Here is a 27,834-nt window from a genome sequence, read left to right on the forward strand (position 1 = left end):
AGTAATAGTTCTACCTCACAGTGTGAAGGAGTTACAAATTGCTCCATCACTGCTTTAATATCAAAGTGATGCTTACACACAGACTTCATAATCCAATAATGTGTACAAATCTGAACACTAGGGGCCGCTCTACCTGCATAACAAGGATTTTTTTTAAACTTTTGATTCAAGTAATTGTTCTGATCAATATCACAGTATTTAATTTAACTGTTAAGAGTTTTTGTTTATTGTGGTTTTATTACTTCTGTCCAAGTAAACGCCTCCGTTTACAGGCACAGCTGTGGATTGTGGTGCAACCGAATGCTTTTTTTTGAAAGTACGCGTCAGCGATCCGCAATATATTGAACATCTTTATTGATGACAGTAACAAAGTGCACAAGCAATTACAAAACAACACAAAACACAATGACTGCATTGTTAAAAAAAAAACAAAAAAAAAAAAAACGAGAGAAACAAGACTATAAAACAAAACAAAAAAAAGGTTATTAAACAATACTACTGCGGTACTCTTGCCATGATTCCATCATGCAGCGAACCAATACAGCCTCTGGAGGCAACCTGTGCCTTTTTAATCTTTCTGTACCATTAATGAAGGGAAATGCAACGTGGAGTCGCCGCGAAAAAAGGATTTTGGTCTCCATGCTGAGCAGTTCCCATGTATAGTCCTATACAAAGTGCTAACCAAATGAAGAATAACGTGTGCCTGCGAATACTACTTTCTGACATCCAGAGGATAATATAAAAAGTATATATATATGTATAGGACTATATGCAAAAAGAAGCAATCACTAAAGCACCATTTTCGGTCACATACATTGTGCAAATTCATTTTTTCAAATGTAGTGCACAACAATGAGAAAATTAAATCAAAAGTGATACATTTATTATTATTATAAAAAAAAAAAATGCACTAAGCACACTGGACATAGAAGTGATTCTAAGCCAACATGAATTCCTCATATGGTCTAAAAAAAATTCAATTTTGCATAAAACGGCAACATCTCACAGCACAGTATAGCACTGCGTTCAGTGCAGTGTGGACATACCTGATGTCTGAGTTTCTTTTTTAAAAAAAAAAAAAACAAACAAAAAAATGCATAAAACAATAAAAAAGGGGGGGTACAAATGGTAATAAATCTGCATCAGCATTTTAAAAAATGAAACGTCATTGTCACACAGTAATATAGCAAATATCCAGTCGCCTATGTCAGCCTGTGTATAAGGTCCCGAGGTGCCTTTCCACAAAGCTGCAGGCTGGTTATACAGGCTGGAAGGAACACGTCTCCCACAGAAACACGCAGAGTTTACCAGGATAAAAACGTAGAACAGTGTGCACTGCGGCGACCGCGATTTGTGTGCGATACTACGGCAATGTCCTCACGAGGCCGGATGTCATTGGAGGAATTAAGAGACATTTTGAGGGGGGGAAAAAAATCGCTCAGCAGCCGAGCCAGTCCTTTGTGATTTCACCAAGCTTGACGATCTTCAAGCTGCTGTCCTCCAGTTTGAAATAGTGGTCACCTTTGAAGAAGTAGCTGTAATCTGTGAAAGACAAGCACAACGTCAACAAGTTAGGATTGAAAATGTCCAATCAGGCCCCGCTGAGGCCCGACGTCCAGCCTCTCTCGCTCTGGATCATGCTAATCAGCGAGCATACAGAGGCACCTCTGTAGAGCGGCACAGGCTTCGCTTTATATAAATATGTTTGTTCGCCGTGTGGGGAAGGGGCTATGCGATGCTTACAGTAATGTGTGTAAGTTCGGAGAGCCGTAATGGAAAAATCCCTGGTTTGCATCCCAACCTCTAACCGCAAAGATACACGAGGAGAGAGGGACGGTTTCGGCGGATGTTTACTGGCGGCATCATGACGAAAATTCACCAATGATTATTTTTTGCTCAGAGACGAGTCAAAGCTAACATGAGAGGTATAAAATACTCGCCCTCCCTCTGACTGTATTCTGTGAACATCAGACCGCAGATGACTCCTTCACTTCAGACCTCCTCCCCCTCTATTATTTTTCTTCATCAGTTCCCCTAAACCGTTCATTTCTGGGATATGACGCTGAAGGGTGTCACTGCCTGTTGTTTCTGTGGATTATGACGAGTTTTTATTGGTAGAGGCAAAGTGCCAGACTCACTGATAGAGCTGACTGGATTTGCCTTCGTTGTGACCAGAAGGAATGGCGGTCTGAAGACGGTAAACTACCGCAGAGCACCAGCTCTGATCCAGCTGTAATCAAAGCAGCACAGCCGCCACGAAATCCTTTTTTCCCCCTGAAGTTCAAACGAGGTTGCAGGCCCAGGATACATTCTGCTATTTTGTCTGTTTTTTTCATTTAAAACCAATACAGTGATTATTTCTGGTTTATCTTCACATTCTTTTATCCTCCTTTAGAGAGTTAGAGCAATTATATCATGTAGTAAAAGATTATTTGTCACTTATGTGGTCACTGGTTGAGTTTTAGCCAAGCTAGCCACACTGGTCTGAGATAAATACTGTCTGTCTACCATTTGGTCCTGATTTAAATATCTCGCTATCCCTCCAATCTAATCTCTGTTTCTAACTGTAGGTTTGATTTCCATGAATTGTTGTAGAGATATTCATGGTCCTCAGAGGATCAAGACTAACGACTTTGATTGTTAACTAACTATTACAGCAGTCATGTTAATATCTAAGAATGAAATGTTACAACCTCCTTTGGATGGATTGCCATGAAATCTGGTTTTGTGTTCCTCTCATATTGATTTGAGTGTCCTGAATGACATGTATAATAAATGTGTCCAATACTTTGGTACGCGCTTGCAAAACGTATTCCCCTGCTAATGAATGATAGCACGCTAACATGCTAGATTAAATGGAGTTAGTGGTTAAAGTTCTCATGAAGTCAAAAAAACACTGGCAAAAAACAAACACTGAAGGCCTTTTTATTGTTATTTAAGTGTTTGTAACTTCCTAGAAAATCATCAGAAATGCTGATGACCCATCCACTTTATTTTTTTTTTCTTTTACTCTGCAAAATCCATGTCAGACCTAAAGGCCTACAGTTACATGTTAGCACTGTCACTGTCAGCATGTTAGCATATAGCTTTGTCTGAGTGCAGCCACCGAGCCTTGAGCGCCGCTGTCTCCGGTCATGCTGTAATCACTTGGATTGGAGGGTGAGTATGTACAATTTTGCATGATTTGTAGCAGAGGAGCAGGCTGCAAAACCTCCATTATGGTCCTATAAATGTTTAGTTTTAGTCCATTCATTCATAGCTTCTGCTCTTAAAATCATTTGCAGCATCTGAATTAATTAATCAAAAGAAAAGAGAGATTCTTTTTTTTACCAATGTTGTTCAGACTGAAGGCGGCGTCGATGCCGTCTGGGATGCCATTCCAAGAATCAGCAATAAGTTTGGGGAAGCCAGGGTCCATTCTCTTACTGTCTTCATCGTATCTGTAAACATAGTAAAAGTGCATTTGTATAATCCTTTAATAAGTACAACACAGTTCCCTCCCACACACACACACACACACACACACACACACACACACACCACTCATACTTTTCCATGGTGATTAAACAGTTGTGAAGACTATAAATTCCCACGTTGTGCAAGGGCTAACAGGCCTGTTGGTGGTTTACAGTGCAGATTAGGTCACACTGAACTCTAACTAGATCCAGACGGAGCCACGCTCCGCCTGAAGGAACTGATGGCATCAACAAAACAAGCTTGGTTGCATCAGACAAGGGTTTTAAGGTTTGCAAATGGTTCCGATGACTTTGCTTCACCTCACCTCCAAAATTTGTCGTCGGAAAACAGGTAAGTCTTCCTGTTCTTCCTGAAGTTGAAGACGGCGTCGATTTTCTGCAGGTCAGTGGGGAGTTCGAGGCTGGAGAGCCTCTTGGGGTAGCCTTTCTCCAACTCATCTGCTTTGTAGACCCACACCTCATTACCTGGGAGGAAAGAGGAAGTTAAAAAAAGGAGAATCATACATATATATGATTAATGCAAGGGGATTAGTTTAATACAGAACTGTCTGACCAAGGTATTAGCCACTATTCATGAAAATCTGTTGACCAAATACATCACTTCATCGCTTAATCATTCAGGGTAGCTAGTCTTCCTCAGAGCCAAACCAGCTCTGCTGTTAATGTCTTCAACTCTGACAAAAATATTATGTAAATTTCATCAGCATTCAGGAAGGCTGTCATGGAAGTAAAATGCAAAAAATGTTTCATAAACCACTAATAACTATGGTGGAAGATCTCAAGTTTCCCAAGAGTGCGCACTGCACACAAGAGCGCTCAGCCAACATTCCTGCATCCTCCTAATGTTTCAGTTCGTAGAACCCGCTGACCGTTAAGGGAAAGGCAGAGCGAAGACACCTTTTCATTACTCATGGAAGTGGAACTGTCTGTTTGTCTGATCAGCAGAGGAGCACAGGGAGGATGTGGACAGGGTGCACAGGCCATTTAAAGTAATATTCAGCGAGCTCTAAAGCTGCTTTTCCCTCGCAGAGTCTTGTTTTTCTCCAGCGTACCTGCGAAGAACACCGTCTTCTCATCCACCGGGTTCTCATAGGCAGCGTCTATCTTGGAGGGCAGGTCCGGCCAGTAGGTGGCCACCAGCATGGGGCCGTTGGGCTTGCTTCTGAAGTTGACCGACCTGAACAGGAACCTGGCACAAAAGACAGTGAGTGGGTGAGCGATCGTAAGGTTTGATGAGCTGGGGATGAAATGAGAGTGAAAAGGGGGGCAGAGGGGGGCGATGAGGAGGCGGGGGAAGTGCGCGTCTGTGTGTAAGAGGAGGTTTTAGTGCAAGTGCTTCGCAGGCCGAGCCAGCCACAATGGCCTGATTCATGAGCATCTGGTTCTCGTTAGGACTAAGGCTGCCGACGCCAGCGGAACAAGACCTATCATGCCCGGATTTCCAATACACAGCTGCACAACAACGGCAGCTTCCCAAACTCTTTTCCACTGACCTATTTCTTGACAAGAAAAAAGATCTGCAATTGAAAAAAAAAAAAATAGTTGCAGTAATGATAAAGTGAGGAATGGAATAAAACTTTACTGACACATACACATATCCACAGTGTTGTCTACATTTGTCAGCATTAAAGAAGAGACATATTTTAATCTGAAGTAGCCATCTAAATTGCATTATTTTAGCAGTGTTCTTATGGATCAACACCAACAGTATCCAGAGGGCTTTTCTGTCTTTCCTTCCTGTCTCTATTTCATTTAGAATCAAAACATAAATACATTATCTGACTAAGTGGTCGTATAAGTGGACAGGACAGAGACAGATTCGTCCAGACCATTTCTGAGACTTCAAACCTTCAAGGAGGTAATCGGTTCATCCTGCATGTGTTGCTGTCCAAGTTCTGTAAGAACTGTGTGGTAATGCAGGTTGATGTTTGAGGTCTGTAATGCATCGCGATGCAACAATCATGTGGCTCTGACAAAGATATCAGGAGGCATGCTGTTGATTTTAACACATTTTGTATCTCAAACAACTTTAAAAAACATGATTTGTTGTAAACGGTCAAAAACATGCACAAAACACACCGCAGTGAGCTTAAAATCTTGATATCAATCTTGGTCCTGTCAAATGATAAAGGCCTATAAGCTAGTTTGCTATGAGGTTCAAATGATTGGAATTGTTTTGCAATATCCATTTAATGTGTTTACACTGAGTACATTTTTTTTTTGGAAGCTTTTAGTGATGGCACGGTCGCCTACGTGGCACGAGGTACATATAAGGAAAGCCATGCGTGTAATCCATCACAATTATATCCTTACTGTTCACTGTCTGAGCTGTAATAAGTTACTGCTGACGTAAACAAACCAATTCCTACTGCAGCTACTTCATATTAAAAGTGTTTACAGCGGCGTCTTTTATTGTGAAGCAGCCACAGGAAACCACTATCAGCATGTGGTTGCTAGACAATTTCCCCAAAACCTTTAAACTGATAGCTTCCTTGCAAGTAGTAATCATTAAAGCAACATTATGTGACTTTTTTTGTACCTTAAAATAACAAATGTAGGGGCACCAAATTGCACAAAATGCCGATTTCTATATAATGTTGCTTTAAGCTAGACACCAGAAAGCGCTGTGATGAGCAGGAGGGAGGCATCACTTCTGGTATTGTGAGGTTAGAGGTTAATTCTAAGAGGTTAGCACTTTGAATGTGTGGCTGTGATTCAGAAAAGTTTCCTGTTCATCAGACGCGACATTGAAAGCATCTTGTTTTCATCATGAACATCATGAAAGAGACAGAAAAGTACATTTGTGGGAGCAGATCAGACACTGAATGTTGTAGTTTTATCACCCTATGCGTCGTAAGCTTGTTGGTCGCTCAATCTATACTCTTACTCTAACTTAGCGTTAAGTTAGCTACCTAGCTAAATGACAATCAAAATCCAGGTTCGGGGCTTTGTTGTCTCTCAGCACAAGCGCTTTCATCCCACCGCTTGTCAGCGCACTGCCAGACCTTTTTTTTGTAAGAATAAAACCTTTCCATTCTGTTACCAGATTACTCATCATCGCCAACATATTCATAAAAAAAAACCACACACACTTGCTGTGGTATTTAAGTAGACTTGCTGCTACCATGGCAACTACTGTCCCTTTATCAAATCTTAACAATCACGTCTTAATATATTTCATATTGCAAGCAGCCTTTGTACCACATGCATCTACACAAGGACGTGAGCACAGGTTGCTTTAAAAAAGGCTTCGCCTGTATGTTGACTACTGTTTCTATGAGACACTCTTTGTAATTACATTCTCCTTAATCCTCCAGACAGACACAGTTTTATGCTGAGCTCAGGGAGTGCTTCGAGAATGACTCACTGTATCATGTCAAGATTTGTCCGACATCACAAATATGCCGAGGCAGTTGAGAGAAAAGGGGGGATCCTACTTTTAACAACGGGGGAGTCAAGTGTGCATTAGCCCTTGAACCCAGAGGGGCAACACGTTTTCTCTGAAGCTGAACTCGGCTTGAACCGGAGCTCTGCGGCTTACAAACCTGTCATGGTCTTCAGGCTACTCATTAAGTCTCCGCCCTTTACCGAAACTTTACTAATCTCAGACTTCAGAGAGATCGACTATACTGTACATTCACCTCCTTGAGATTACTCTGCCCTTGATTTCTCTCCCTGGCCTTCACATTGTCTCATCTCTGCCCCCCCTTTTTTTTTTCCACACCGAAAACTGAACTTTAACTGATACTGTACATGCAAAACCAATGTGCCTTTGCTCACTGGCTGAAAGCTATTGCTCCAGATTAAGATAGTTTAACATCTTACCGGCTGCAAATGCCAAAAGACTGGTGTCACCCCTTGACTCCCACAGAACATAAGGAATAAAACGTAGATTATAACTACCCCACAACACCCTAAATGACATTTTGGCATATGTGTGTTACAATTAATGATCATTGGACAGAAAAGCTGCGTCATTTTATGAGCTTACACAATCATGAGCAGTTCAGATAACTACCAGGTACACTCATCTGTCAGTTTGATACTTCATCAGTCTGAATTTTTGGCTACTAATGCATTATCTTTAGTGTCTTGTGATTTTCAGCCCAGCTTGAATTCCAAAAAAATGGGCCAACGTCTGGGGAGCACTGCAAAGTGTGTGGGCCACAGCGAGGTAAAAAGCAGGACTGTGGCTTGTTTCTTCCCCCGTTTCTAACTCAAGGTTCTCCTAGAGGGAAACCAGGCTAACTGAAAGACTACACTCTTTGGTACGGAAGGTATGCTGGTGTGTTTGCTTTGGACACATTTCCAGAATGGCTATGACAGATATACAGCTCTGTTAGCCTTTAAAATTGCAAGGAGTCTGTGTTTCTGCACAGCGAGAAGCGTTGATACATCATAACTAGCATGGATGCTATTTGTCTTTCTCTATTAGTTCCTCTTATACAACATCATTGCTTTAGTTCAAAGTGACCCTCGGGAGGATTTTTCTCTATAACCAACTTCAGCTGCTGTGATGAAAACATTCACCTCCCTACGGTAAAACTCACTGAGTCACAGAGACTGTTGACAAAACCGCAGAGCTAGATGAAACTCCTCTTCTCCATAGGGTCAGCCAGTAGACACAGTCAGCTTACAAGACTTTGGATTCACTGGCGCCGGTGGAAAGACAGGACTGTGTTTAGGACTGATGACTGTTTTGGTTGTCACTGCAGGAGTAGAGGGCTAGTTTGTTTTTCCCTCTCACTAATTGTCGCATCACAAAAAACAATAATCTAAACCCCCGGTGTTCAAGCGACACAAGATTACCATACAGGAAAAGATAATCAACAAGAAACCTCGCGTGTAGCTGCTCATCGTTTACAGGGAAATGATTATGAAATCCAGTTTGTGTACACTCGCATGATTCATAAAACCAGCAGTGGGATATCGGGTTCTGTGTTTGACGTTCTTCCTGGAGATCACGGACAGGAAATTTGACCAGACTTTGGCAGTGCTTGCGAGTTTTAACAGAATCAATCTTGGACTTAACATTGCATTTGTGACTCAGAGAGCTAATGAAAACACTGTTGTTCGCAGATCCAAACAACATGGACTGTGGATGGACTGATCGACCTTGTTGAACCTCTTCTTTTAATATGGCGTGTATGTAATTGAAGATTAGGACCTTCTGTTTGATTCGATTACCTGTCCTTGAAGAAGAAGGTCTCGCCTCTGATCTGCGCTACAGCATCAAAGACAACTGGCTCATTACATATGTCCATTGGAGTGACCGGGCCCTGGGTTGGAGATAAAGGCTTGTCTCCCGACACACCTGTTCGTGAGAGAATCACCAGAATTTTTTACACTCTCACAATACATTCACCTTCCCTGACATCTAATGAGAAAAACATTGCTTTTGTTCTGGTATTGGGCTTAATCCCTGTCGAGGAAACTAGCCAAATGTGACATTTCATCTCACCGTAGAGCTCCTGGATGCCTTTGATGTCATCCTGGGAAAGTCTGAAGTCTTTGGTGTAAGTGTAAATGGGGGCCATCAAGGCTCCGGGGTCCTGAGAGTGCTCCAGGCCAAGGGCATGACCAAACTCATGGGCTGCCACCAGGAACAAACTGTAGCCTGAAACACGCAACACAATCGGGAAACTTCACTTAGATCAGTAAGCACCTCTTTATACAAGATGGATACTTTAGAAGCAAATGGGTATTGGATGATATGGATAAGTTAATTGGTACTTTTGTAGTCTGATGGTGGGACACATAAATAAGACATAATGTTCAGACTGACAACCTAACCCTGATGTAAAGCTTTATCTTTCTGTTTATCGGTAATGTACCTGAAGTAAGGGCGACTCCAAACCTACCTTGATATCACCCATTGGTTTGCAATTTCCATCGCAGACAGCGTGAAGCTGAGGAGCGTATGCATTGCTACGGCTGAATCCTGACTGATAGAAACGCTACCAAGCGCAGCCACGCCTTAAAGCATGCCTGGCTTTATTTATCTATTTCACTCTAAACGGGACCACAACCTACAAAATCAATGTTATGATGTGTTACAGAAGGCTTTAAATTATTAATTGAAACCATAAAATCATAAGGAAACTGTTTACTGAGATGATAAATTAAGTGACATGTATGGTCATTTACTCATAAGCTTACATACAATTTGTCTTCTTTTGCAACCAGTGGAGTCACCGCCTGACAGCAAATTTATGGCATTAGCTTCACTTTTGAGACCCATAAGCTCTGTACTTTATTTTCCTGTTTATCAGTAATGCGTCTCAAGGGTAACAGAATGACGAATGCATAGTTCTTCTCTAATTGTCTAAACTGTCTGGCGCTCATTAGTCTGTCTTTTGGGGGAAAATCCACTCGCCAGATCTACAGCAGGAAAAAAAAACCCACAAATAGTATTCATACCTTGGTCAGGACAGAAACCCCATTTGCGGTCGTCATCGTAGCTCTTGCTGGCGGCGCACCACATCTTGCCATCGCTGCGTCCCGATGTAGTGCAGGACTCGTAAGTGTCTCCTAGAAAGGTGAAGGGGAAGACACAGGGGCTTCCCTCTGCGTTTCCTCCCACCGTTGACATGGCTGCGGGAGGCAACACAAAGGTAAAACTGATGTAAATGAAAAGTGAAATGTGCCGTGAACTAAGTTCCCTTCACACAGTCTGATGAACTCATTCGTATGCCAAGAATATTTCCTCAGAACAGTTTGGTCTGTATTATGTTGTGAAGCGAGCGCAGATGATGTTGAAACGGCCTCATGAAAGCACTGGCACAACACACATCACATCAATAGCTAATCCACTGGGCGCAAAACCAAAAAAGCACCCGCCCACTTTGATTTTCTTTCAAAAGACAGATCATTTTTCAATCTGGCAAGCCTGCTTTTTGTGCTGTTATTCAAAAAAAAAAAAATAATAATAATTTGCTTTTCAGCACAAGATATCACACAAGGCTGAACAACAAAGCTTCATGCCTCATAGATTAGAACCAGATGAAGGTCGGAGCAGTCGTACCTCTCTCTGTCCATCTCGCTGTATGTCTGTCTGCGCTCCCTGCTACACTGCCCCAACCTTAAAAACCAGTCCCACTGACAGAATGGAAAATAAGCCCCGCCACTGCACATTAAAATACTTTCACAGCCACTCAGCAGACCACGAGCAAGACTGAAAAAAACCCCATCTGGAGCATTCCTGCCGACCAGCACCCAGCAGGGCACCATACGCTGCACATCCAAATAAACACGGCCAGTAAAATGCACTGCACTGCGAGCACGTAACCGTTTAACAGGACACATAAACAGAGGGCGATGTAAATACTAGTATGCGCATTTGAGGTTGTCTCCACTATGGAACAGGAAGAATCCATTTTGTCAGTGTAGTGTCATTTTACTCTGTGATAACTCATAAGCAGTAGATGTCACCACCTACCAGTCTCAGGGCAGAACCCGAAGGACTTGTCGCGGTCATAGTCTTCAGTGGTGGCACACCAGCGGTACCCATCATCCCTCCCTGAAGTGGTGCAGCTGTCGTACTTCTCTCCCTGGAAGTTGAAGGGGAATTTACAGGGAGCGCCTTCCCCGTTGCCGCCCAGGGTGAAGAGCACTGTAGAACAAATATTAGAAAGTGTTACAGAGAAAGTCTAAAGATTTCACACAGCATGTAAGTGTCTTGGACCCCTCGACCCCCGAGTGATGATGTAAACGCGAGGGGCTCAGAGAAGAACAGAAATATGAGTTAAGAAAATAAATGGAATGGTTTCAGTGCAATAGCTTAACTAAACAGACGGCACCAGCACAAACTCGTGTTCTCGTCGTATAAAACAAGTCAGTACATGTGTACTTTGGCGCCGAGCATCAGTAGACATGTGATCACGTTAGTACCATGGACAGCAACGTAACACAGATAAACAAAATGTTTAACAAAGCCCAGCGTTCTAAAGTGGGGCAGTGACTTGGAAAAGAAATATTCCACAATCCACTCCAAACAAAAGGAAAAAAAAAAACAGAAAAACAACACTTTCCTGGCATACTGTTCAACCTACTTTCTCTCTGTCCAAAATCAGCAGAAAAGCTCTGAATATAGCAAGAATCTGATATGAAGAATGACTTTGCCAGTATAGGAAACACTGCTTTTAATTTCAGTTCAGTGAGATATAAGTAGGGCACGGCACCGTGGCCGAGGTCAAACGGGGCCACAAGATCGTTGTTACATCAAAAAGGGAAAAGAGGAAGCGCGGGATGAACTTACATTCATGGGGGCAGAAGCCATATTTGCCGTCCTCGTCGAAGTTGTACGTGGTTGAGCACCACAGGAAGCCGTCGTCACGGCCCTGAGATGTACAGCTGTTGTACTCGGTGCCCATGAACAAGAAGGGGAATTTACAGAACTCTCCGTCAGCGTTGCCAAACTTCACCTTTACCACTGTTAAAATAGATTAAAGCTCATGTTGACATTTTTCCACATTTCAGCTGGAACTTTGAATGTGATTTTCAATATGATAAACTCACAAATGCAGGATTGAGTTTTGTTGCCAATGTAATAAATAAAATAAATCTCGCAAAAGCACTGATTTAATAATAAAGACAGTTCATTCTAAGCAGTCTGAGGCGGAGGAACTATGTTTATAGATTTTTTTTCTGCACAGATGATGAAATCAGAGAAAAGAGGATATGAAAAATAGAGGAAATGCATGAAGCTATCTGGGTCAGGGTGTGCAGATACATGCATGCAATAAACAGTTGTTTTTGGGGTTTTTTTTTTCAATTCGGTTTCCAGATGGCTGAGGTTTGTCATATCAAGTGCCAGAAAAGTTCAGACAAAGTTGTGATAATCAAAACAAAGTATCTGAGAGTCAAATGTATTGTAAAAACATCGGAATTTGTGTAGTCTCACCAATGTTAATCAAACTCCATGAAGTGGTACTTTTCATTTGTTTAGAGCAAAAGACTGTGTATGCGACAAAAGTTATACTCTGTTGAATGAATCACAGCGAGTGAGATCCACTTGAATGCACTTGAATTGTTTCTCCGTTACCTTGGCCGTCTCCCAGCGTCCACTGCTCATCATCATCGAAGTGGGAGTCTCCTCCGATCCCTGGCCCCGGAGCGAAGGCATGAGCCAAGAGGCCATCTTTCCCGTCGAAGGGGTAACCATCTCCGTGCTCTGTCGATGACATCATTCAGCGTTAAGGCTCCAGGACAACAACCCCAAATCATTTTCATTTCACAAACCGCTGCAATCTGGTGCAGCAGTGAAGAGCTCTGTATATCAGCCAGACAGTATTTGCACTTGTATTAAATATTCCTCGCTATTTTCGTCTCTGAAACAACAGCCTCACATGCTCTGAAGCGGCTGCTTGTGTTTGTGTTCCGCTGTAATTATCAGATTCCTGCTCGACAGGGTCAGCTGTGGCGAGACGGACTGATGTTATGACACCGCGAGCGAATATCAAACGGTTGTTTTAGTTGGAGGGACCCATGTGAAGACCACAATCCCCATTATTGTATAAACTGTTCCTTAAATGTAGGTTAGCCCGGTGGTGTGGAGTCACTGTAATAACATGTTGGTTATTGCTCCTTCACCATTACTCAGCAAGGCCGTGACCTTCGGTTCAACTCCTTCCCTAACTTGGGTTTCTCTGTTTGTGACTTCTGCAGAGGAAGGCGACTTCTCGTAATCAGTGCTGCTGTTATTGCAGGGCTTAAATACTCTTTTTAGGGAAAATATTTGAATTCTAACCTGCAATAACATTCCTGTGCCACATTAAGTGTGTCAGCACACTCTTCTGTTTCTCATATCCCAGGATTGAGACAGCGAAGACGGATGTGACAGCTACAGTACGCAGGGTTCTTTGAGGACGTCTTATTGTGAAAGAAACCTAATTTATTAATGCAATTTGAGTTGCAAATATAAATTATGAGAATCCAAGTGGTGTCAGGGTTCTGAAACAATAGTGCCACCTGCTCATAAACACTGACCAACAACACAGCAGCACTGTATAACCCCTGAATATCCGGTCTGCTCTGATTGGTCAGCTCACACACGCCTGAGCCCACAGAGACGCGGTGAGCGGTCACCACGTCTCTGGTTGGCTTTGTCGTGTTTTCAGCTTCTAGCGAGCTCCACTTTTATTCTGAATATGAGCATAAAAATAACAAATATGTAGCATGAAACACAAGATTAAAGGCGGGATGACTGACGAGGCGTTTAAGTTACTTCAGGAGCAGTGTTTTTCTGTGGGAGAAAGGAGCTCCCGTTTGTGGGTAGCTCCTTTACACGCACACAGGAATCTTTACAGCACACTGATGGAAATGAGACACCGAAAACACATAACAGGTCTCCTTTAAGTACAGTCGGCCATAAATATAACGACATAGATTGTCTGTGACTCTTTACACAAGAATTACCATTGCGGCCAAAATTAATCATGATGTCAGCCTCTCCGTCCATGAGGCGGGTGAAGGTCAGCGGAGTGACGTCGCTCCATACTTTGAAGGCTCTGAAGAAAGCATCATTGATGACTTCCTCGTCCAGATCGGGCGTGTATCCAAGGATTCTGCAGAGTTAACAAAGAGTCAGTTTCATTTCTATAACGAGACAAAGTCGAGGAAAATACAAACTAAAAAAAAAATCATTAAAAAAAACAAAAGGTGCGTGTAAGTAGAGTTATCACAAGTTCTCTTTCCTCTACTTGAGGTCGTGGAAAAGAATCCAGCAAACCCCGTGTGTGAATCATCTGGTGAAAACTGCTCCTGAAACTTTGTTCAGTTCCACAGAAACCTTGTTGTGTGCCTGTCTGCACAGCCCTCTCCTTAAAAAACAGTCTCAAGATCTCCTGGTTGTTATTGTCTTTGGCTCGCAAAGCCTTTCCTTACGAAACACACTGTAGGCAGACGGGCTGGAACGATCAGGGCGTGCAAAAAAACAAAAAACAAAAAACAAAAAAAAAACGCTGATATAAATAAACCAATCCCACATTGTTGTAAACCTCAAACGCAACGACAACAAAAGACCTGACACATACTGTGTAGGAATGCTGGTGTTAGCAAGACACAAGATGCAAGCTGCACCGTGACTGTCTGGATGGATGGGGGTGGGGTGGACTGGTGGTGGCTGAGGGGAGGGGAGGGGGGGTCAGGCAGGGCCAGGCTGTGGTCCATCTATCAAAGCAAACACACTCTGGCTTTGTACTTGTACTCATCAGACGCTGCTTTGGGAATCACATCCAAAACTAGCAGATTGCAGGATCATCGTGTGACTCAGACGTGTTTCTCAACACTTCCAAGTTTTATTGGTTGAGTTAGTTTACCTTCCTTGCGACTGGCAAGCATTTGTTGTACATGCGACTAAAGAAAAAACATCAGGCTGATGTGTAACGTCATCTCCTTTCCTTTCATATAGACGGCCTACTTTAAAACTTCCATGATGTCATTATTTAAGTATTACTAGGACCCTCTCCCATCATAAAAAAACAGCACATGCAGCATGAAAACTAGCTCAGAAAGTGTTCCAATCCACTGCTTCTTCAGAAAACTGTGCAGGTAATGTATATATATATCTATCCCCTGACCTGTAAGTGATGTCTTTCTTCTGCCACATGGGTTTCCTGTGGAAGAAGTTGTAATTGGCCACATCTGGGACGCCACAGCGGGGCTTTTTCATGATTTCCACAGTTTTGGCATCAATCTCTCCGGTTTCTTGCAGAGAGAAGAACTTTTGCATTTTCTTCAGGGTGTCCTTGAGCACCATGAGGTTACATCTGTCTTGTGGGCATCCATAAAACTTATTCAGATAGTGCTGCAGGAGGAGAAGAACATTAGGAAAATGTATGGAAATAAATAAATAATGTAGAAAAAAAATAATAAAAATCCCCCCAACAGTTCAGCTCTTATAACTTCAGGAGTACAAACTGATATTCAACAGCTGTCTGACACTTTTTAAAAAAACTTTTTTTTAATGAAAAACAAACTTACCAGAGCAACTTCTTTGTCTGTTTTGGGAGTAGTATCATCTCCAGGAAACCTGATTATAGGCGAGGGGGCAGCATATGTTGCTTGAAAGGCGATGAACTGCAACAAAAACACTTTGAGAACAATCCGACGACAGCTAAATATCGTCGGAGAGCCCATTTTCTCCTGTTTTACTGGATCTCAGCCGTGGTGAACGTCGCTCTGCTCTGCGCTGCGCTGCAAGTCTTTCCACCCCGTCAGCTTGGGTTGCCTCTGCTCCTCTTGCACGGGTTTTTTCTTTTTTCTTTTCCTCCTTAACGGGACATCCTGCACCTCGGCTCTATGAACTTTCTCAGTTCTGCTTGCACATGCACTTTTTCCAGCCCCGACGGCTTTCTGCGCAGTCTCCAGGTTGGGAAATAGGAGCGGGGGAGCCCACAGTTATAAACCCGAGGAATAACTCCCTGCTTACTCATTCGTCAGGGTTTTTTTTTTAACGCAAAACCTCGAATGACTGGCAGGGGAAGGACGGGAATTAAAACGGTTATGATGTCCAGAAATTAAAACTAAATGCAGATTCTGCCTGCCTGAAGAAGACTGTGTGGGTGTTCAGTTAATTCACTTACAGTAACTGGATGTAACCGGAATATTCTCTCTTCTCTGCAATGATGTTGAACCACACTCACTGTTCACAGACTCATCTAATGCCATCCGGTGGTGCAGGTGGGTTAAATGATGTGCAGGTGAAGAAGTGTCACACCTGCAGCAAGTTGAAAACAAAACCTACACCTTTAATCTTCTGTATGTGTTGTGATTGAAGGGCACGTTGTTGTATTCTGGACATGTTTCAGGGTTGGAGGCTTCAGGTGGACAGTAACATGCAGCTCAGAGACATGCAGGTGATTAACTTCATATTTAAAAGACTGATTGCAAAAGTAATTATGCTGTGCTGTGATCCATTTATCTTTGAACCCCAGACTTCTAAATGAAAAGCTCCTGTTTGTTTGTTTGAGGTCACCCTGTGTCTGATCTCATCCCTGTTACTGAAAACTACTGTTTGCACATGACTATATAAAAGCTAAAAGTGAATTATGCCAGTTAGTGGATCTATGTATTTCATTGTCCCGCCTTACAGCTGTTTCATAACTTTTTCAACATCAGGAAAACCCCTTTTTACCAGCACGTCATAAAAATATTACTGACATTTACCATATTAGCTCAGAAACTTGTGGGTGATGGGGATTATACTTTCCTAAACTGGACCCACCCTTTTTTCCCCCTTCATTATCAAAGGAACTGTTAATCTTTCATACAACATCACTAATTTATATCACTTATCACGCGTCAGCAGAGACAAACAGCCGCAGGCAGGCCAGAAGTTATTCAAAGTGATATACTGACATCTGGTGGGAAGATGTGAAAATTCACCTCGGTGTCAAGTTAGAAAGGGACCATCGGACCAGAGCCACAAACCTGGCAACACTGACCTCCCCCTTCAGTTGTTAAGTTGCCATGATTTATACCTTGAAATAAAGAGATAAAACTGTAACTGGGAGACTTTTGCCTTTTTGATTTCGTCATAGAGATCAGCAAATGAAAGTTTGCATTCTGGATGAGATTCTGGATGAATTGCCTGATCATTGGGCTTCCAAGAACATTTCCAGAATGTTGACATAAACATGATTTAACTGTTAGTTTGTATTTTCTATATGCTGTGTACCTGTGAAAGATGCTCTCTTCACAACTAAATGTAAGTAGAATCAGAAACAGATTTATTACCAAGAACGACTTTACACCAACGAGAAATTTGCCCTGATGAAGAAGGTGCACACATTGAAGACAATAAACAAACAGTGACTATAATATATACAATATAAACAGACCGAGACGTAGAGTGTGAGATGACTGATAAATAAAAATGGAAGAGCTGTACAGGAATGTGCAAAGATAAAAAAAATAAGATTGTTAAAAATTGTAAAAATTCTGCGTTATTGTTATGCAAAGACTCAGGGGTGGTGGTGGGTTTGAGTCCCGGGACTGGTTAAGGATCCAAACTGCAGAAGGGAAGGACATCTGTGACTAGGATGGGAGGAGTCGGCCACAATCCTACCTGCACGCCTCAGAGCCCTGGAACTGTGCAGGTCCTGAAGGGACGGAAGGCTGCAGCCAATCACCTTCTCAGCAGAGCGTATGATACGCTGCAGTCTGCTCTTGTCCTCAGCAGTGGCAGCAGCGTAGCAGACGGTGACGGAGGAGGTGAGGATGGACTCGATGTTGGCAGTGTAGAAGTGCACAATCATCGTCTTTGGCAGGTTGAACTTCTTCAGCTGCCGCAGGAAGAACATCCTCTGTTTGAGCTTTTGTTGAGTACTGTTAAAACCAATTATATTTATTATTTAGTCGTTGTCATTTTCATTTTTTTTCCACTGTACCCTGGGGCGGTACAATGTCAAAGTCATCACCATGTGCTGCATGAAATCAGATCACTGACTCATCACTCTGATGTTGTTCCCCGAAACAAGGTCCTGATCACGGCCAGAAGTTGGGATTTCTGTATATCAGCTCGAGGTAGAACTCATGATAAGATACGATTCACGACACAGATGCACTAACTGATACACTGCAAGACAACCCGCTTTGTAAAAATCACGATATTTGTCTAAAAAGTGGCAGTGAGGGCCCAAAGGTTAGACAAGTGAGCTCGGTAGATATAAAAGAAGAGGGCAGGGTAACTCTGGCGGGGGAACAGAGAGGGCAACGCTCACCGCACCATCATTACCACCACTGAGGTGCCCTTGAGCAAGGCCCTAAACCCCCCACTGTTCCATTGGAGGTGGTCAGTGGCTGACAGATCAGACCGTGTTTGTGCTGAGCAGCTTCCAGGTGTGAATGTGTTCCTTTAAAAGAGAGCGTCGCTTTCTCCGAACCCTCCACAAATGACAAAAAAGATGAAATAATATATACAACATGTTTAAATTTTGACTTCTCAAGAGGAGACAAAGCTGTAGAGAGTACTCTGGTTGATGTTGCAGAGGCCATCCATCAGAGTCACTGCCCTCTGGTGGCCAACAGACGCCTTGCAGCTCTGTCTGTTCCGTCTGAGGCCCTTGGAGCCTGTCTCCTTCACTGACATGCAGTCTACGGCATGGATATAGGATTAACTCTAACTCTCTTTGACATCTCTTTGTTTCCGCTCTCATGTGCTGTTCAGAGTAATCCAGTATGACTCTTTAATAGAGAAAGCTGAGAGACTTTTTTTGCAAAGACATCTGACAGATGGATAGCTCGCAAACAGGATTTTGTGGTATATCTAGCAAAGCAATTTCCCTTCCCTTTAGCCAGAGTACAGTTAATTTTTCATAGCCGGGGCTGCTGTTGCTGTTGGTTGCAGAGTGAATTTAACATCCATTTGCCAACAATATCCAGGGCCTGTCACTTTGGAGCAGGAGCTTTATTTCATGCACTGATACATGCTGCCATCTCCTCCAACTGACACACTCGCAGTGATCTCTGGCAGAGCCGGGGAACAGAATGGCTACCTATTAAATGTACATGGGCCTGCCTCTCCAAATAGAAAATGCTGAGATGTGAAAAGTTGAGCCACAGCTACAGTAATTGAATGCCTTTGTGCATATGAATGCAATTTTGCAGGCGAAAGTGGCATAAAGAGATTGAGATGATAAGGTTTGATTTGCATGTAAATTGTTTTCTTTTCTTTTTTTCTGCCTCCCCTCTAATGCTTAAGCTTCGTCTGGATGGAAGCGCCTCACAATGTGTGTGTGTGTGTTTGTTTTGATGGAATAGTGTTGGCTTTAAAAAAAAAAAAAAGTGTGTCTTGTTGCTGTTGATTGCTTGCATCTCTTCCATTTGTATTTGTTTGTTGCTGTGATGGCTGGTTTAAACACAATCATGGTTTTATGTAGTGCCTCACACTCGTAGAGCTGATTTGTGCTGCGGCATTTATGCTCAAACGTATAAATCGTACGTGTCGTCTTCATTACGGACAATTTGTTTTTATTTTGAAAGACATTAAGGGATTTTTTTTTACATGCAACTAAAAGGCACAGTATGTCATTTCATCTGCCAGGGTTATCTAAATCAAAGCAAAGCAAAAGACATAAGTAGCGTTGGATTATACGAGGTGATGTCTTTGGTGTTAAACCACCACCATTGCTAATAAAAGTCCATGTGACTGTGAGAGAAACCAGGTTGTGTTGTAAAATCTTATTCATGTTATGGTTACTCTGATTAATTGATGTCCCTCCCTGTTCTCTGATGTGTCATCTGAGAGTTAAAGTGCAGAATGTAAGAACTGGTGCCTCTAAAATTCATCCACAAAACAAGTAGGAGCCTCATATCACCAGGGAACATATTGACTGCCATTAATAGCGGTTGCAGTTAGCTTGTTAGCTCAGTTAGCCGTGCAGATAGTGTCAGGACTGGAAACTCTGTCTAGCACAGGAGCTTTGGAACAATAAAGGCCTGGCTAGCTGATTGCATAGATACACACAATACATGGACTTCATGATTCTTACATATTGCCGTCTTAAAGCAAAGACACAACTCAACAGAATATATGACAAAGAACAAACTGGAAATGTTACATATCATATCTTTACTGCAATCTCGCAATATGCTCGCTCTGGTCCTAAACCATTCAAACTCATGTCATTAATTATGAGGACGAGTGGCTTCCTCCAGCACGCCAGCAGGGCCTCCCCTCGCGACTGGGAATGGGACATTCTGGACATGAAGGCCAGCCGTATCATGGCTCTCCAGCTGGCTCCGGATCTTCAGGCCCACTGATTGACCCCAGTCCAGCTGAACAGACCGCAGCGCTGGATGTCACCCTCTTCCCTCACCCTGGTCCTCTGGCTCTTTGCGAGGACCCGGGCAGATTCTCTGATGGGTCATCAAACCAAACTGGCCGTATGGCTGGCTAGCACCAAGGTCATGAATGACAAATATCACAGTCCCACTGCTGCTCCGTCCGCTGCTCTCCTCACTCCAACTCAAGAGTGCTTGAGAGGAAAGAGAGCATAATGTTCTGTGCTGTTCAGGCCCGGGCTTGAATACATAGTTAGCCTGAGTGTGTAGTTAATACTGACACTGAGTGGTTTAGAATCAGTCTATTGGCATTGTTTGTTTTATGTGCTTTTGCAGGAGTAATTAAGCAATGGTTGCTGAGTAAATGAATGCAGCAACAGCCCTGTCAATAAATCTGTTTCAAGATAACTTAATTTGGCTAAGCACTGTGTTACAGAATACTGTGACACATATTATATCACTCGGTTTGAAACATTCCGATGATGAATTATTGAACATAAATCCATTATCTTGAACATATTTTATTTATGAATGCACCAAGACACTGGAGGACTTTAACACTGCAGGGTAATTATTGTTCCACATTGTGTCACCACTCTTCTCTCAGATGCAACTGCCAGAGCAAACTGCAATGAATCAAAGAATTGCGAGTTTTGATTGACGTTTTTTGTGTGTGCACAAGGCCCAAAGCGACATTAGCCGAATTGCTTTATTTAATGCTTTCTCCCACATTCTGTTTCTCTTTTAGCACGCCTTGTAAACACTGATGCAATAATGCATTCCATTATACAGAGGAGAGGAGATGAGTGTCTCTCGTGGCTCCTCTCCATCTCAATAATAGGTCAACAGCTGTATTTAAAAAATTAATCACATTCTTGGCAGTTGCAAAGGTTAGCCGCGACGCTCCGAGATGCAATATTGGAAGCTCAGATCAGCGGCAAATCTCTGCGGAGATGAGGAAGAGTTGCCTTTGATGAGTACAGCATGTAAATGATTTGTGTGTGTTTATAGGACACGGGGCTGGCCCTGCCTCACTCCAAGACAGCGTCGTCGGCACCACTCTGTGGCAGAGGCTGGCAACAGCAGATGGAAAGAAGCAAGAGAGGGGAGGGCTGACCTGATCCTGCACTTCACAGTTTGTGCTCTCTCTTTACTCAGCCTCCTCTCCCCAGTCTGTATCTGCCTTGTGTTAAGTCTGTTTTTTGTCAGGTTTCTTAATTCTGGGAAACCGTGTCTCTTAGTTTAACTTCCTGAATGTCGATAAGCCCTCTTATGTTTAAGTATCGAAGGGAGTTTGATGCGAAGGAGGGTCGTGAATGGACAGAAGAAGCAAAAAAATACCTCTTAAATATAAAATTTACCCTCAGACATACAGGACATAGATCTCTAGGCTCCAAAAATCCGGCTTTACCAAATGGGGCCTGTTATAGTTTTATTAATAAAAAGAGTTTTATTACCCGATGATGTTTTGCCCTCCTGCTTAAGTCTTTGTTTAATATGTTCTCTTTACACACTCCGTTCATAGATCAAAAGTTTTCCTGGAGTAAATGTTGTGCCTGTATTTTAACTTAGATTATTAATATTACTTACCATATGTGTGTGCATATCTCTATACATTGGAGATATTTATATTTCTTCAGATAAAAGGCACTGTATGCAAATGTTAAATGAAAAAGGAAAAACAAAGACTGTATTTATTGCACTGTTACTGACAGAAAGTAAATACACTGTTTATAAAGAGAAAGGAAGGTCGTGAATGACAGCTATCACAGAAGGGAAACTGTTCACCGAATGCTAATGTGGCCGTTTCAGGAGCTCATGCAATAATTTACGCACCTTCCCCAAAACATTCTCAGGGCTCTCAGGTTATAGTCGTCGTTATCACAACTCCACATAACTAAAAAGCTTCTTGTTAGTGCTCCTGATGGAGACATCACCGGCCCGTTGGTGTAATCTTTTAAGGAATTCAATATTGATGCCATTCTCACGTCAAAAACAAATTACTCTCCGAGATATCTTGAGGTACGAGGACATAAAGATGAAATATGAATGTCTGCCTCAGATTGCTTTTAGTAATTCTGAAATATTCACAGTGGTATTTTCGGAGTGCCGCGGCTCTGACACGGAGTGGGGGTGGGGGGGATGAATTTTTGATCCGTGATCTGATTTGGCCGTCACAATAAAAGGATAGCCTCGATAAGTCAGGAACATTGTTACCTGGATTGTTGGATGAAAATGAAATACTGCATGATGCAAGTGAGTGAAAGGGGAGTTGAAACGCTGCCGTCTGTCTGGCGCTCTTGACAGTTCTGAGAGCTGCGCCGCTGATGAGCTATTATGTTGTTTGCACATGTCGGCTTCGGAAGCTTCTGTCTGTCTACAAGTTCTCTTTTAGCTTTTAACCCTGCAATAATAACCACTTTGCCCCAATGTTCATCCTTCACTGGGAGGATTTTCTTTGCACATACTTTTGTTTTATAATTTCAGGGTCCCACCTCAACCGTAGTTTATACGTAAACACTAGTTATTTTATGCTAATGGTGACTTTTTTTCCCCTTGGAGTGTAATTAGGAATGAAAAAAAAACAATCAGAAGATAAGTAATCGTCTATTAAATGAGAATGAGGAAAGTGTTTCCAAAACAACAGCGATCCTCTGGGATATCAGATCGACTATCATTTCCTTTCACTCATTAGAAGCAGAAGATGGCCAGGCCTGGCAACATCCTTCCTGGCTCCTCCAGCTTTAAAGCTGGCAAGCCTCCCCTTGACATATTTCATTGCCATTCAGTGTACTCACTTGCCAGGCAAGAACAGTTTCATACACAGTTTATCATTTAATTTCATCAAAAGGCCTTTCGTTCAGGGACAGCGTAACACACCCAGGTAAGCAGCTGTAATGTGATTAGAGCGTGCAAACAGACTAACAAGGTGAGTTTGATTTTGATGTGATGTGTACGTTTTGGCATGCTCGCTTTGTGTAAAACAGCTGGACTTAATTTCTTCTTCTGTTTCTTTGCTGTTGCTCTCCCTCTCTTAGATTCAAACACAAGTCTCATTTGAAGTGGCTGAAACAAATCCCCAGCGTCACCTCGCTGAACCTGCTTCCTGGAAGATAACAGCAATGCCTTTAAAGCTCGCTCATTATTATGGTTTGGGCCCACCGTCACAAATTCCAGACAAAAGTGAATTTCCTATTCCCTGTCAATAACAAGCTCGATGTCACCTCTGAAGCTGAGGGAGCATGATTCAATAAAGTTTTCTCTTTTTTTCTGTTTGACCCCTTGTCACCCTGCTCGTAACAGAGGGTTGAATTACAGTTTTTTTTTTCTTCTCCCCACTAAGTACCCTGCAGGCTACCTAGAAACACACCGGATTGACTATCTTGTATAAACCTCTGATAAGACAGCTCGGTCACTGCGCGGCTTTGTCCGCTGTTGAAATAAGCCGCATATCAAACATTAACCGGGACATATTTGCAGAGGTTGATTGGTTACATGACCATTTTAGCCGGCGCAAAGATGAGCCTCCACAGCTCGAACATCACTCGCTGTGGAACCTGCTGAGGTTAACAGAAGAAATCACATTTTTAAAGGTGCAATATGTAAAAAAAAAAAATAAAAAAAATGGCCTCCACACAAAAACAGGGGGCAGTATACCTCCAGAGTAAATGCTAACTGCTGTTAGCTGTAGAAGCTGTTGGCTAGTTAGCTGTACAGCTAGTGGTTACAAACGTAGGGCAGGATATATATCTGCAACACAATACATCAGTGTCTTTTGAAATTATGTCAAAACCCTTATTCTTTAGCCATTTGCATTCTTTTGATCATTTTAGTGACATTTTCTCATAAGGTTAAAAGCTTACATTGTGCCTTTTTTAACCATGCCTCCGGTGTGTTGCATGAAAACAGCATTGTGTGTGTTTGCAGCAGAGGTGCACCGATGTATGAGCCAGTGTTCAGGCCGCGGACGCCGTTGCCTCCTCCTATTGCTGCTACCTGTGATCTGAGTGTTGTTGGGCTGTGTCTGCAGCCCATAGAACCCCCTGTGTTTTAAGTACCGGATAGCAAGCGCCGCTGCCGCCGACGTCCGTGTTTGCAGGATATTGAAAAAGACCTTTGTCAGGAAGCTGAGGCCCACCAGGCCATTGGGGAGCAGTGATCGTGCTGCTCCAAATTACCATATCACCTTTCTCTCTTCGTCCTAATGAACAACAAAGTCTGGTGGGTGACACTCGTGCAACGGGCTCTATTTTGCTTGAAAGAAGTAGCAAAAAGATGAGTAATCTCCCGCTCTCTGTCTGATTTTCCATCAGATTGTATTTATTGCAGTGTAAAATAATATATAACACGTGGCAGGCGGTGACACATCTCCCTGAGTGCATTGTGTTGCAGCGTTGAAATGTGGCTGGAAATGAATCAGCGCACGAGGTAGCCCCTGTTGCTATTACTATGCAAACCAGATAGATGGCTTACATTTAATTTATATAATATTCCCCCGCTGAATCATTTTTATTACGAAGGGGGAAAAAAAAAAATCCTGCTAGGAATATTTGGCCTATAAAGAAATTAACTTTGTCTCTTTGCTAAGTACACCCATGCATCAAGCCATTATCTCTGTGACAGATGAATCATATTTGATATTACGCAAGACAAATGTATTCATATTGCATATTTTTCTAATTTTTCCCGTCTGACCATCTGTGTGTGTTACGTCTTACCGAGATTAATCCGCTGATCCTATCGGGATGGAGGGCAGGTGTTTTTTTTCTGTTTTTTCTTTTGCCCCCCCTTCCTAACACGCAATAGTAAGTAAGAGCTGATATCCAAACATAATCCACCATATTATATTTTAGATCTTTGTAATATATCAGGGACAGTGATTTCCACAACTGGGCCATATTGAGACCTGATTTGTTCCGTATTATTATTATTATTTTTGCGCGTGTGCGTCAAGACTTAGCAAATGGGGGCACACTGTGACCAGAAAAGTCATGTGTAGGGCTGATACGTGCCATATCAGTGACATATGAAATAGTACTTTGTGTCCTTGGATCAGTGTGCTAAATCATTTAAGCAGAATGACCTTTGACTGGATTAGATGGAGGACGGGTGAACCAGAGGGGGGGGATACTGAGACCTGTTTGGCTGGAGATACAGAGGGCACAAGGTCGTCCTCCGCTTTCGTCACCGTTGACCCAAATTCCATCCATCCTCTGCTACAAACATCTGATGATTATTTTTTTTTCCCAGGAAATTGCAGCATTTGATCTCACCTACACCTCCTTCTCTTTTACCTAAGTGGCTCTGGGTGAGGGTGTGATTGAAGTCGGACGATGATTTACGGAGACAACGCTCACCTAGCACGCTGTTCGGCCTGTTACGCCCTCTGTCTTACATGCGCCCTCCTAAATTCACTTATGTAGAATACTTGTCTTTTCCCAAGGTGTTAGACGGAACGAGTGGATGCGCAGACAGATTGCAAACTAGTGTTAATGATCAGCCTGTCAGGCAGAATCTGTATTACTTAATCTCCCGGTCCTGCTGTACATGATCAAAGTGATGCAAATGCGTCGGGGTATTGATTTCTACAGCAGCCGTGCTCTTGCACTCAAAATACTCCTTTTTTTTTACTCCGACCCACAGTTTCCCCCTCCACATAACTGTTGTCATTCTAACAGCCTGGAACAACAGTGCTGGCCTTGTCGATGTTTTTTGTAAATGTTTAAATCTGTTTTTATTTATGTTAAGCACAGCCAGCTAACACTGCGTATCACATGCAGTGTTTGTTTGTTTTTTTTTTTTTCAAAATCAAGGTTTTTTTGTTTTGTTTTGTTTTGTTTTAAATCTGTGTATCTCATTGCAGATATGAAACTTGTCAATTGAAGATCAGGGGATTAAAGAAGATACAGAGCTGAAACAGATGGTTTGCTGTGATGTGTCCTAAATGCTAATCCTGTCAGCATAGCCAGCTGTGATTGATACATTATGACATATTGTAAAGGTTATATTCATCTGCGATGTTTGATCGTCATCTCTGTACTTTCTAAAAACCCCTGTCCTCGCAAATGATGGGCTGTCCCCAGGAAAAACGGGGCATTGCAGAGACGGAAGTGTAATTGATGCTGTTTTGATCAAAAAGTCTGTCTGAATTTAGTTTAAATCCGTGTAACGACTCATGAAGAATGTTGCCGGACGGTGGTGAAACCCATTTAAAGTCCCATTCTTGAAACGTGAGCAGCCACAGTGAACTCTCTGTCACAATGAAACATGGTGATTAAGACAGCCAGTGGGAGATGAAAATGAATTCCTTCAGCTCTGAGGAGGTGTTGTATGGAATTGTCACAGGTCACCCTCCAGGCGCCCGGCGTTTGCAAAGTAATTCATCCAGCGTGTTATCCCAATAATGATAAATTTCAGCCATTATGAATCGAGATGTTTCCTCATACAAGACTTTAAATTATATTTAGGTAAAAGGTCTCAGGATCATTTGCTATTTTAAAAAAAAAAAAAACAGGCTCAGGCTGCTGCTGTGGACTTGAGAATCTGTTTAATCTCCAAAAGCAATTTGTGACACAGAGAGACACAGTGAAGTCTCTGCAGGCATCGTCTTGTTGTCACACCAAAACCAGTTTGTTATTTATTTTCCTTTACAGTTTTTGGACACGAAAAAAATAAATAAATAAATAAATACACTGGATTACTTGAACGTGCAATCACTGATTTTATCTGGCCACTGGGGGGCAGCAGAAACAAGCAGTGAACTGAGATGAAGTGACTGAAGAGGCTGTAAAACAAATTGCGGGGAAGAAAATTAGTTTTTTTTCATAGAATACAATGAATTTAATTTAGCATAAAATAGCTTCAGAAAAGCTAAATGACAACTTCCGAAAGCTACTTTTTCAAAAATCAAACAAAGCATTTATTTATCAGAGCACTCACATACGAACATAGCAAAGAGCGCTAAATATGTTTTCCATTTAAAGGGCCATTTCTAAATGTTAGCGGCTGTTTCTCTTTGTTAGCGGAGTGGAGAGAGGCGAGGTACCTGAGAATGTGTACAAAGTCACAAAATCGAGCACGAGTTCAGCAGCGTTAAACAACTCAAACAAGACATCCACAGGGAACTGAGAGAGACTGGATGGCATCATTTTTCGCATCACGTTAACATTTTCTGTCATTTGGCCAATAGAAACATGATTAATACATGTGAATTGCGAGAAATTGTTACCTGGAGCCCCTTTAAGAACGATTCTCTATAGAAAAAATACAGCTGAGGGGACTTGAAAACACCTCATGTTGCCATGTCCATGTGAACACACTGACATTTTACCACCTCTTACAATGATGTTGCGAACTTGGACCAGCATTCATACTGAGTGTAGTTTCAGTCCATTTGGTTAATATTAACTCTCTTTTAGCTTTGGTTGGTTTCTACCAAGTTCTTGATTATAGCTGCTTTAATTTTAAAGCTAATGTCAGAAGTGACGAACTAAAAATAATATGCTATGTGTTACAGCACAAAGCTTTGCATGTTCCTGCATTACTAAAGAGTAGAAATCATAGCAAATGTGGC

At 42.3% G+C, this 27,834-nt stretch overlaps 1 protein-coding gene and 1 long non-coding RNA gene across 2 annotated transcripts; one reads left to right on the forward strand and one right to left on the reverse strand.

Moving 5' to 3' along the window:
- Positions 1 to 334: 334 nt before the first annotated feature.
- mmp2 (matrix metallopeptidase 2) lies at positions 335 to 16,134 on the reverse strand. Its single transcript, XM_037096120.1, has 13 exons — positions 15,459 to 16,134; positions 15,056 to 15,282; positions 13,893 to 14,041; positions 12,520 to 12,648; positions 11,734 to 11,907; positions 10,915 to 11,088; positions 9,897 to 10,070; positions 8,938 to 9,093; positions 8,664 to 8,790; positions 4,529 to 4,665; positions 3,782 to 3,941; positions 3,331 to 3,440; positions 335 to 1,542 (listed from the first exon to the last, which is right to left on the reverse strand). The coding sequence occupies exons 1-13, from the start codon at positions 15,612 to 15,614 to the stop codon at positions 1,439 to 1,441; spliced, it is 1,977 nt and encodes a 658-aa protein (XP_036952015.1). The 5' UTR covers positions 15,615 to 16,134; the 3' UTR covers positions 335 to 1,438.
- Positions 16,135 to 16,197: 63 nt separating this feature from the next.
- Positions 16,198 to 26,692, forward strand: LOC119018444. The gene is made up of 3 exons (XR_005074761.1): positions 16,198 to 16,333; positions 21,273 to 21,396; positions 23,300 to 26,692. It is a non-coding gene; the product is annotated as an uncharacterized LOC119018444 (long non-coding RNA).
- Positions 26,693 to 27,834: the final 1,142 nt, after the last annotated feature.

Source organism: Acanthopagrus latus, chromosome 4 (genome assembly GCF_904848185.1).
Source record: "Acanthopagrus latus isolate v.2019 chromosome 4, fAcaLat1.1, whole genome shotgun sequence".
In the NCBI taxonomy this organism is placed as follows: domain Eukaryota; kingdom Metazoa; phylum Chordata; class Actinopteri; order Spariformes; family Sparidae; genus Acanthopagrus; species Acanthopagrus latus.